At 36.7% G+C, this 12632-nt stretch overlaps 1 protein-coding gene across 6 annotated transcripts in view; it reads left to right on the forward strand.

Annotated features, from left to right (window-relative positions):
- The window catches only part of ATRX (ATRX chromatin remodeler), a 249016-nt gene that overhangs the window by 102345 nt on the left and 134039 nt on the right, over positions 1-12632 (forward strand). For all 6 annotated transcript variants that reach the window (XM_030849631.2, XM_030849624.2, XM_030849626.2 and 3 more), the window contains 2 exons: positions 8374-8507; positions 8962-9138. In XM_030849631.2, the coding sequence (XP_030705491.1) occupies positions 8374-8507; positions 8962-9138 (311 nt within the window). The remainder of the gene's footprint in view (positions 1-8373; positions 8508-8961; positions 9139-12632) is intronic.

A 12632-nucleotide genomic window follows, 5' to 3' on the forward strand; every position in this document is an offset into this window, starting at 1 on the left:
GGGAGAAAAAGTAGAGAGTAAGAATTAGTAGAACTAGGAAGAAAGAAAGGAAGGAAGGAAGGAAGGTAGGAAGGAAGGAAGAAAGAAAGAAAAGAAGGAGAGAAGGAAAGGAGGGAGGGAGTGGGACGGTGGGAGGAAGGAAGGAAGGAGGGAAGGAAGGAAAAAAGAAAGAAGATAAAGTAAAATATAATAAACTAAAATATAGTAAAGTTATTAAATTAAAAATAATTATTAAGAAATAAATTTAAAAAAAACAAAAACGGACGGATAGAACTTTAGGACAAATGGTGGAAGCAAAGCTATAGAGATAAAATCTCATACAGAAGCATAGACATACACATTTACCAAAAGAGGAAAAGGGGAAAAAATCATAAATCTTGCTCTCGAAGTCCACCTCCTCAATTTGGGATGATTCACTGTCTAAAGGAGGGAAGGAAGGATAGAAAGAAAAAAGAAAGAACGAAAGAGAGAAGATAAAGTAAAATAAAATAAAGTTATTAAAATTAATTATTAAGAAAAAAATTAAAAACAAAAACGGATGGATAGAACCCTACGACAAATGGTGGAAGCAAAGCTATACATAACAAAATCTCACACAGAAGCATACACATACACACTCACTAAAAGAGGAAAAGGGGAAAAAATCAAAAATCTTGCTCTCAAAGTCCACCTCCTCAATTTGGGATGATTCGTTGTCTGACATTCATATATTCCACAGATGCAGGGTACATCAAGTTGATTGTGGAGCTTTAATCCACTGCTTCTGAGGCTGCTGGGAGAGATTTCCCTTTCTCTTCTTTGTTCTCACAGCTCACAGGGGCTCAGCTTTGGATTTGGCCCTGCCTCTGCGTGTAGGTCACTGGAAGTCGTCTGTTGTTCGCTCAGACAGGACGGGGTTAAAGGAGCCGCTGATTCGGGGATTCTGGCTCACTCGGGCTGGGGGGAGGGAAGGGCATGGAGTGCGGGACGGGCCTGCGGCGGCAGAGGCTGGCGTGACCTTGCACCAGCCTGAGGCTCGCCTTGCGTTCTCGCGGGTAAATTGTCCCTGGATCCCGGGAACCTGGCAGTGACGGGCTGCACAGGCTCTCCGGAAGAGGGGTGTGGATAGTGACCTGTGCTTGCACCCAGGCTTCTTGGTGGCGGCCGCAGCAGCCTTAGCGTCTCATGCCCGTGTCTGGGGTCCGCGGTTTTAGCCGCGGCTCGCGCCCGTCTCTGGAGCTCCTTTAAGCAGTGTTCTTAATCCCTTCTCACGCACCAGGAAACACAGAGGGAAGAAAAAGTCTCTTGCCTCTTCGGCAGGTCCAGACTTTTCCCAGGACTGCCTCCCGGCCAGCCGTGGTGCACTAACCCCTTCAGGCTATGTTCAAGCCGCCAACCCCAGTCCTCTCCCTGCGCTCCGACCGAAGCCCGAGCCTCAGCTCGCGGCCCTGCCCGCCCCGTCGTGTGAGCAGAGAAGCCTGTCGGGCTGGTGAGTGCCGGTCCACACCAATCCTCTGTGCAGGAATCTCTCCGCTTTGCCCCCCGTAACCCTGTTGCTGTGCCTCCCCCTTGGCTCCGAAGCTTCCCCCTCCGCCACCCACAGTCTCCGCCCACGAAGGGGCTTCCTAGTGTGTGGAAACCTTTCCTCCTTCACAGCTCCTTCCCACTGGTGCAGGTCCCTTCCCTATCTTTTTGTCTCTGTTTATTCTTTTTTCTTTTTCCCTACCCAGGTACGTGGGGGCTTTGTTGCCTTTTGGGAGGTCTGAGGTCTTCTGCCAGCGTTCAGTAGGTGTTCTGTAGGAGTTGTTCCACGTGTAGATGTATTTCTGGTGTATCTGTGGGGAGGAAGATGATCTCCGTGTCTTAGTCTTCCGCCACCTTCCCGGAAGTCATAGGTATTTTTTTGATGCAGGCTCTGTGCTGTTAATCCAGCATATTTTTGGAAGTGATTAATGATTCCTGGATATTGTTTATGCTAATAAAGATATTTGATGATTGTTTACCTGATTTCAGCAAAGATTAATGGCATGAGTATATCTCACGTTCCTTTGATATGTGACTTTGGTTTCTATTTTAAACACTTTTCCAAATGTTCATCTTCTATACATGACTTTATCTGTTCTCTATACAAATTTGCTGAATCTGGAATAATTTTTTTCTGTGAATTTTCTTTCATGATGGTCCTATTTGGTTAGCAAAATTGCTTTAGTTCTCCTTTATTGGGTTTGAAAAACAAAGGTAGCTTTTTAAATGAGTATTTTACTTGTTTCATGTTTGAGTAAGGGTTTTAAATGTCTGGCAATTTTAAGGTAATTCTTGTTCAATTTATTTTGTCTTTATAGTGCAGGTAAGTATTGTAACTCAAGTATAATACAGGTGTCTAGACACTGGATAGGATCTATTTTTAGATATCTAAACTGGTTACAGTTGCCACCAGCTCTCTCTTTTATGCTAGAATTCCCAGCAATGAAAGAAATATGGTCATTAGTGGTGATCTCTCTGCTTAAGATGTAAATATTATGTTCAGCCTTCTGTTCCTATTCTCTATTCTTTGGTGATACTGTAATGGGACTTTTAGATGAGAAAAAGCACCCCCGCCCAAAAGGAGAGTTTGGATTTTTCTAGTGTTAGCAAAAAAGGTTCATTTTTCTGACTGTATTGTCTTTGTCTTTTAGTTTGATTTTTTTTTTTTTTTTTTTTTTTTTTTTGCGGTACGCGGGCCTCTCACTGTTGTGGCCTCTTCCGTTGCGGAGCACAGGCTCTGGACGCGCAGGCTCAGCGGCCATGGCTCACCGGCCCAGCCGCTCCACAGCATGTGGGATCTGCCCGGACCGGGGCACGAACCCGTGTCCCCTGCATCGGCAGGCGTACTCTCAACCACTGCGCCACCAGGGAAGCCCTTTTACTTTGAATTTTAAAAATAAAATTGAGACACATAAGTCTTTGTTTTTACTTTTCAGTTATAAAAATATTGAACTATTTAGTATGATCTTTAGTATGATAAAATTTTCTAAATTTATATCAATGTTAATAAATTTTTTCTTGTTAAAATTTCCTCTAAAGCTGACTTAGATTTTTACATAAAATCAGGGAATACACATTTTGTAATTTGAGCCCATGTATAAATTGTTAATAAACTGTGGGTTCTTGATTTCATACAGCTTTTATTTTTGTACTCCTAAGACTTTTTTTAAAAGTTATTTGATATTAATTTTACGAAAACAGTGATGTTTTTCATTAACTGCAAACATTGTAGAACATGTGACTTAAAAAATAGTTTCATACTGTTGTTCAGCTTTTTGGTTATTTAGTGACGTCATCATTGTTTCATGAATAGCACTGTCTTTAGGTGCAGATCATTATGCCTTGGTTATAGTTTTTCATAGAACGGTTTATATCAAGGTACTAATTTGGGGAAATCCCTGGCGGTCCAGTGGTTAGGACTTCATGCTTCCACTGCAGGAGGCCCAGGTTTGATCCCGCAAGCTGAGTGGCGCCGTCAAAAAAAAAAAAAAGATAATAATTTTGAACCAAGGAGTTAAAAAATCACTAATACAGATTTTGAAGATGAGGAATTCCATTGTAATTCTGTGATTGATTTTTTTTTTTTTTTTTTGCTGTGCTGTGCGGCATGTGGGATCTTAGTTCCCTGACCAGGGATTGAACCCGTGCCCCCTGCATTGGGAGTGCAGAGTCATAACCACTGGACCACCAGGGAAGTCCCCAAAATGTTTTAATTCTCAACCTGAAGTATGTAGCATTTGTTAAAACAAAGCCTCCCTCCCTACTAGAAGAACGTGTGTTCCTCACAAAAAATATTCAACGATTTTTGGACTGTAGTCATTTGAATTGTTTTACATATCAACCTTTTATATATGGTATGATGTTTTAGTACTACATTTACTTACACAGTTTTTTTTTATCTCGAAACTTATAATCTTATTCAGAATTCTCTGTTTTAACTATTGTGATATTGTGCACAGAATGTAAAAAGAAATTTAAAATTTTGTCACCTGTGTGTATGGGTGCACAGTATTTTGGCCTTCTAAAAATGTATTTTTCATTTAGCAATTTTCTTCAAGCCTGTTTTCAGAACCTCTTAAAAGATAAAGCAGTAGATTGTAGGATGTATTTAAGATGACCTGTCAGTACATTTTAGAGATGGTGCATACTGGCCGAAAGATGTTTAGAACTCTTTCAAAAAAATTTTTTTTAATCAAAACTTGAATTCTTTCATTTCTAAATCAGTGAAATACAGATAACTTTCAGAATGTGACCTTAGTCTATTGCCCCAAGCACTCATTAGCACAGTAGTAGTGAATTAGTAGAGAATATAGCACTGGCATAGTAAAATTAGTAGCAGATTGGGGTTCAGGATCTTAGGTACTACTCCTGGCTTTGACACTAACTAGCTTTGTTTCTTTGGCCAAGTCATTTCCCCTCTTTAAGCCTGTTTCCTCATCTGTAAAATGACAGAGTTGGACTCTAAGGTCCCTTCTTCTAGCTCTAACATTTTGTGTTGCTTTTGTAATGGCTGTTTCTCTACAATTCCCTGGTGCAAGAGATCTTTCTCTTGATCACTCCTTTCTTAGAAACTCAGTGTTTTGAATTCTTGATTTACCTACCAGCAAGAGGCAGTTTACTTTCTTTTCCTGTTTGAGTGCTTAAACAAGAGGCATTACTGATTTCCTTTCTAGATAGGATCAGAATTACTAAAGGCTTTCTTGGCTCGCTCGCTCACTCGCGCGCTCTCTCTCTTTCTCTCTCTCTCTCTCTCTCTCTCTCTCTCTGATTGCTTGTTTGTCTTTGCATTGTTGGGCTCATTCCTTATTTTAGTTTTGCTTTATTTTAGTAGACAAAGGTGGAAGGTGTAATAAGGCATTATCGTATCTTGGTATTCATTATGTGATTTAGAAGACTTAGCTTGTTCGAGTTTTGCAATTCTTTTATTTATTCTTTCATGCACCAGTTCCGATCATTGTTTGTTTGTGGGTTTTTACCCTCCCTCCCATATTGTTTTGCTTTCTTCCCCTCTCCCTTCCCTCCCTTTCAGGAAAATGGAGGACTGGCTCCATTACTTCCAGCTCTGCCCAGGTTTTCTGCCACAAGAGTGGCACAGCCTGTGCCTCTAATGCTTCTGATAGAGTCGTGACTGCTTTGGATGCTACACCTGCCCCAAGATGTAATGTTGAGCTTTGAGATTCCAGGGGCAGTACCTTGTTGCTTGGATGATTTTCTCAGAAACAGAATCAACTAGGGATCATGACTATACATCCATCACATGCATACCAGCACGGGTCCAGCCGAGGCCTCCAAAATGATGCTTTGCCAGCCTCAGCTGGTTCTCAAGTGATGATGTCCTTGAAGTCTCTGTGGCCTGTGACTCAAGAGTTAAGGTAGTGGAGTTTCCCTTAAAGCATCTCACAGCAGGCTCTGTAGATGGGACACATCTCACCTCAACATGTTTGCTGAATACTCAAGTTGAAGGTCAGCCTCAGCCCTTACTTAGGTCCTTCAAATTAAGTTCTAACTTTGAGGTGTCGGCTATGCGATAGGCTAGGTGTGTGGTACAGTAGGTCTTTGACATATTGGACATGAGCCATCAGCCATAATTTATGCAAAATAATTTAACTTTATTATTCTTTTTAGGGCTTAATGTATATGGCTGTACATTAGGCTTTCCTTTGCTCAAAAGGTGTTAGAGGGGAAATTTAAAACATCTTAGTGAGGTAAAGCTTAGGGAGTCTCTATCACTCTGTATAACTGTCAGTTTGGAGAAAAATGGGCATTCTCTGAAGTTTGTAAATTTTTTTTTGCTTCTAAAGTATCTGTGATTGTTCTATATATTATGGTCTTATTGAAGGTTGTTGCTAAATCAATTAATTCTTCATTATGTGGATCTCATTTTATTTTCCATGACTTACGTGATTATTTTAAGTTGGTATAGAATCTTATTGTTTTATATATTTCATAGTTCTTCATGACAGTCTAGAACTTTAGTATTTGTAGGTTTACATATTTTGACTTTCCATTTAGTAGACATATTAGGAGTCTAGAGTTTGAAAGAAGAAATATTATGTGGTTTGTTAAAGTTAACAACCAAGTCTTTACAGATTATACAGAATTTAAGACATTTTTGAACTTGTAAATACAAACTGAAATCAGGTGATTGAACTAAACTTTAGAGTAACTAAATTAATAATTGTATTTTTGTTGGCTATTATTGTACCACCCAAATGGGTATATAAGATCTTGTAACTGCAAGTAAACTATGTTTTCCTATTTGTAACCTATTATCCAGTGCTTCACATTATATGCACACTCGAGCACGCACACACATTTATTCATTCCAAAACAGTGTTTTTACTCAAACTGGCTCGAGAAAGTTCTTCCTTGTTCATGGGAAATGATAATGTGGTGTGTATTAAATATGATTTTAGAGTTTTTCCAGAAAGATGCTTTTAATAAATTTAAAGAACCACTGTTTATTTTGAAACTGTTTCTAATTTGTGGAGGGTGTGTTTGTTTATTTTATAAAATGATAAAAATAAATGATATTTGGGTTTAAATTTTTTTCTTGACGAAATGAAAAGTTGGCAACCCTATATTAGTCCCCATTTTGAAAATGTTTACCGTGTGCAACCGAAGTCAGCAAACCACTGATGTAGAAGTTTAAGAGCAACGAAGACTTAATTGCTCAACTCGAGTAGGGTTTTTTTTTTAATTTTTAAAATTTTTGATGTGGACCATTATTAAAGTCTTTTATTGAATTTGTTACATTATTGCTTCTGTTTTATGTTTTGGTTTTTTTGGCCGTGAGGCATGTGGGATCTTAGCTCCCTGACCAGGGATTGAACCCGCACCCCCTGCATTGGAAGGCGAAGTCCCAACCACTGGAACACCAGGGAAGTCCCCAACTCCAGTAGGATTTAAATTGGAGTGATCTAATTTTAGCAAATCAAGTTGGAAACCCTCAGAAAAGCTAACTCATCTGTGGTTTCCTCTTGCAATTGGTAACTCTCCACGTTGTGTAAATATTTCTTATCTATCTGGTTAGGGGGGAAGTACCAAAGGGCATATAACAAGCATTTATGGAAGTGATTAGCTATTTTGTTTGCTTCAGTCTGTTTAGGTGCCTTTGCTATATATCTTTGAGTATAAATAGCAATGAACAATGTATCAAATAAAGTTAAGGCATTAACATGCATTGGCATCTCCTACCATTGAATGTATTCTTGATTTAAATGTGAGTGCTTGTTAAGAAATAAAAAGAGGAGTTTCAAATCCAAAAATAACAAAAGTTTCATAATTCCAGTTGCAAGTTTTTGACTGAGCTAGAGTTATTCTTGATTGCAGAGTAGATGTTTATCCACATAGAAGTTAGTCCATGGAAAACCAAGAATCATGTCAACTTTTGAGCCTTTCTGTAAGGTATTCCTTTGTTAACTGTGATTTATGAATTTATATCAAAAGCTGCAAAACACTTCGTCTTGCACAAAAACTGCTTTTATCGTACACTTTCAGATATCTTCCTTTAGTGCAAATATGGAGATTTTTTAGGAATATATTTTATTTTAACATAAGATGGTATTAAAGAATTATTTTCTCATGCTTTTAGCAGTTGATTTTTTCATTAGCAAATTGGTCTTTGAGGAGCATCTTGAAAAATTTTGATATGTTTGAGGCTAATGCACTATCTACTTCTTTGGAAAGTGGAAACTCATTTATGGTAGTTTTTGTTCTTTTAACTATGTATGTGGTTAATAGCACTCTTGCCCCTTCTCTGCCCTAGTTTGAATATTATTAGGGATTTTTGATTGCTTCACTACTTATGTGTTGTATTCTTTCATTTGGTTAGAAGAATTTATGAAGCAAATTGAAATTTAAGGGCCAAAATATTATCCACTAGTTTGAGGTACTGTTTCACAATAAAGTGGTTTATTACACACTGATTTTATAAGAAAATGTTTTGCTGTTGAATAAATCCTCTCATGTGGAGTTCAGTGTTGGAATGCCATTTGTCTGAATGAATTGATTTACCTTTGTGGGCCTGTCTTGATATTGTAGTTGTTGGATGGTGGCAGCAGAGCAAGTGTCGAATTGGAAAGTTATCCAGCATGAAGTTGGAATTGGTCAAAATAGTTAGTAGAAATGTCCCTGAGATTTTTCACTATATTGCAGAATTGTATAGAACTGGGAGAAAATCAGTGCTAAGAGCATTTTCAAAACTTTTGGTTGGTAGTTTAGGTTAAAATATGGTTTTGATAGCCTTTTCTTTATAATAAAATATCTATTGACACATTTATTTCTATTTTGATACACATAATTCTTTTTGTTTTTAATTTGTTACACTTCACCACCAAATATATAGTTTTTATTGTCTTTTTACTCAAGAATTGCCAAGAAGATGCTTTTAGAAGAAATTAAAGCCAATCTTTCCTCTGATGAGGATGGATCTTCAGATGATGAATCAGAAGAAGGGAAAAAAAGAAGTGGAAAACACAATGAAGAAAACCCTGGAGATGAGGGTGAGCTCCCCAAAGAGAAGTATAGGATGTCATAATTATTTGACCAATTCAGGCGTTGAAGACTGTCTGACCATGAAATCTCTTAACACATGCATTTGAAGTTTATTAAAATGTTGAAAACTTTGCTACCTTTACTCCGTTTGAATATCTGGTAATAATTGTGCAAGTTTTGTCAGTTACTGCCAATAAACAGATGATTTTAAAGGAAAATATTTTTTACCTTTTAAAAAAATGTATAAATGTATACTGGTGATATTTAATCAATATTTAATAATAGTAATAGATCAAGTTTGATGTATGAGATAGCCTGTTATCACCAATGCAACCCAGATAAGTACACAGCTCTGATCAGTTCCATAAATCATGATAATTGTCAACAAACAAAATATGTAGTTTTATAACATTTTAAAGGAAAAAAGGCTGAAGGTTTTACTGATTTGTTTTCTCCATTTAGAAGCAAAAAATCAAGTCAATTCTGAATCAGATTCAGATTCTGAAGAATCTAAGAAGCCGAGATACAGACATAGGCTTTTGAGGCACAAGCTGACTGTGAGTGATGGAGAATCTGGAGAAGAAAAAAAGACGAAGCCTAAAGAGCACAAAGAAGCCAAAGGCAGAAATAGAAGGAAGGGTAAGACATTTTAATTCTGATAGCAAGGAACATACTGGTTTTATAAACTAAGTATAGTTGTGAAATTTAAGTATATTGGCTCCAACAGTTGACCACCTATATTAGGTGAGTATCAGCACACTGACAACAACTATTCTGAGAGTGAAATAAAGAATTTAGAGTGGGAAGATAACCCAGAAACTTGAGAGATGACACAAAGACTATTTTTGACCTTTAGTAGTCATATACATTTAGATTAAAAAGACAAAGAAATATGACAATAAATAAAATATGCATTAAAGTTATGTAGAAAATTTAAGACTGCCTGTAAGTGCAGGAAGAAATAATGAGGAAAGATAGAACATACAATTAATTTGGATAGATTTATGCAAGTTTATATGTAAAACTTTAGCCAGATTAAATTTTTATTACATTAAAAGTCTGAGACCTTCTGCACTGAGTTACTTAACCTGTTTCCAGCATCATGGTAAACACCGAGGATACAAAATGAATAAGGAAATCATTGTCTTATGTGATGGTTTTCAACCTGACTACACATGCAGTTAACTTGGATTTAAAAATATACCTATGGCAGGGCTGCACCCCAAGCCAATTACAGCATAATTGGTGGTGGTGGGACCTATGTATCCATATGTTTTAAGAGCATCTCTGATATGATTTGGCAGTCATTGGTTTAATAAGAATTATTGACATTAATATTATACGAAATTATAGTACCATGAGGGTTGTCTTGTATAACAGAGGTATTATAAAGTGTGGCACTGAGAGGATTTCTTTAGCTTCTTGGGGGCTAGGGGTTATCACCAGAGAAGACTTCACAAAGATGAAGAATTTCACCCAGCAGATCAAGTTCTAAATGGGGAGCAGGTAGATGTGTTGTGAAGATGTATAATATAAGCAGGGAAAAAATTATAAAAGCCTCTGCAAATTGTTTAGCACATGGTGGAGGGTATGCAATTGATGTGGTATAGTTGGAGTATAGGAGGGAGTAGGGAAAGGAACAGCAGGAAATTAGGCTGGGCCAATAAGACAGAGACCAGATACTAGAGACCTTTGTAAGCCTGTGTTTCTCAAACTGAAGTACTTGGCAGTGGACTCATGGGTATATCAGGCTATAGAGTAAACATGGTACATCTCTTTGGTGTGTTCATTTTACTTGAGAGTTGGTGGAGAGCATTCTTATATTAAGTAATCACATATATTGAGGAATTAAATGTGAACTTTTCCTGAGAATTTCGGCTAACAAGAAGTTTAAAGAAAGTTTTTTCTTCTTTGGGGCAGATTCTGAAGACTTTACTAGCCAATTCCTGTCGGGCAGATTAACTCTTCTTTGCCACTAGGAATAAGAAAGCATTTTTGGAAGTGTCTGAGAAGTATAGTAGGCTCTATAGGATGGAAAGCCATTGAAAGGTTTAAATTTTTTTTAATTTTAAAAATTATTTTTATATCATAGCTATATTGAGACATAATTCACAAACCATACAGTTTACCAGTTTAGTGTATAATTTGTTTTTAGTGTAGTCACAGAGGAGTGCCACCACTTTTTAAAAAACTTTTTATTTAAGGTATATATACAGAAAAGTGTGCATTTCATAAGTGGATAGCTTGATGAACATGTATGGCACCTCAAGACACAGGACATTCGTTACCAGCACTCAAGAATCACAACTTCAGCACAACCACTCATTTTTTCCATTGAAAGATTTCAACCAAGGTTGTAATACGTTCAGATTAGTTGCCTGTTATTCTGTGAGACTGAAGGCTTTGAATCCATTTGAAGGATATTGCCATAGTTGATGTCAAGTGTGGTTGTTCTGGTATAAGTGTAATAGTGAGATTACCCAGTGGAGCTGTAATGTTGTGCAAATAGAGGGCTAAGGAAAGAATCTTGGAATCCTGAACATTTAAAGGGCTAAAGAGCAGCAGCTATCCATTAAAGAAGAGGAGGAAGGTACCCCCCCACCCACACATATACTTAATATTTCATGGATATTTTCATGTAGACAAATAAATAATAGTACCTCATTTTGTGAATGCTTTTCTCATAAATTTCTTTGCAGCCTGAGTACAAGCCAGTCTTTCAGATTCTATAAAGGAACTGAGTGATTTAGCATTCTATAAAGGAACTGAGTGATTTAGCATAACAACATGATTTCCTGTGCATCTTCAACAAAAGGAGAAATACTGATTTTGCCTCTGAGGCTTAGCTCAGGAATATAGAGTCCTTTAGTGGGCCAAATACATTTGAAATGCTTTATTGAAACCCAAGTTTTCTGTGACCTGTGTTTCCATTGTCTTCTTCTGTGGGTAACTTATTACCCAGCTGTTTTGTTTTTTTTTTTTGGTTCGTTTGTGTAGAAGGGAGTAAACTAAAATCCCATCATATTAATTTTTCTAATGTAGGTTATGATCATAGTGATTGATACTACATTTGGAGTTGCATGATTTTCCAAGTTTTGCAAACTCTGGTGTCCCTGTGTTGTCTGGAAACTTAACGTTGGGTAATGGGGAGAAATCAAAAGCTAATAGCTGAATTATAATATTAAATCAAGTGTAGTATGTGGATTTCAATTTTCACCTAAATTTTTAAAAAGTTATAAAAGTTATTTTGGTGATAATTTCAAAAGTGTAGTTATTGATTGCCTTTATAGTATATGATATTAAAATTGATGTTATTTTTCTCATGCATTATAGTGGTATTTAGTTATGTAGGACAGTGTCCTTATGCTTAAGGGTTAACTGTCATGATATCAGCACTTAATTTCAAATAGTTCAGTGCAAAAAAGGGTGTGTATATGTTTAGGGAGAGATAAAGCAAATGTGCTAAACTTAACAGTAAGTGAATTTAGGAGAAAGGATACATTCAAAAATTCTTTAAAACTTTTGGTAGGTTTGAAAATTTTTAAAATAAAATGTTTGATGAAAAATGAATACTAGACTTAAAATTGTATTTAATTACAGGAGAAGTTTGTGTGTCCATGTGGACACCTGTGTTCTCCCAAATTCCCAGTTGCTTAGCAGTTCTTTTTTACTATTTTTTTTTATTGTGGTAAAATATACATAACATAAAATTTTAACCATTTTTAAGTTTTTGAATTAATTCAGTAGCATTAATATATTCACATTGTTGTGCAACCATTAACACTATCTGTCTCCAGAATTCTTTCATCATCCCAAGCTGAAACTCACTAAACACTAATTCCTCATTCCCCTCTTCTCCCATAGCAAGTCTTTATATTATTTATGCCTGCCTATGTTTTTTTTAGATAGAATAGACTTTTGATTCTGAGGTCAGCTCATGATATTCTAAAAATATTTTATTTTGACATAATTTTAGATTTATAGAAATGTCAGAAAAATAGTGTGGAGTTCCTATATACCCTTCACCCAGCTTCCCTAATTTAATACCTTACACTTATTACAGCACAACAATCAAAACCAGGAAATTAACATTGATGCAATACTATTAGTTCAACCAGGGTTTGACAGACTAC

Source organism: Globicephala melas, chromosome X, assembly GCF_963455315.2.
Source record: "Globicephala melas chromosome X, mGloMel1.2, whole genome shotgun sequence".
NCBI lineage: Eukaryota > Metazoa > Chordata > Mammalia > Artiodactyla > Delphinidae > Globicephala > Globicephala melas.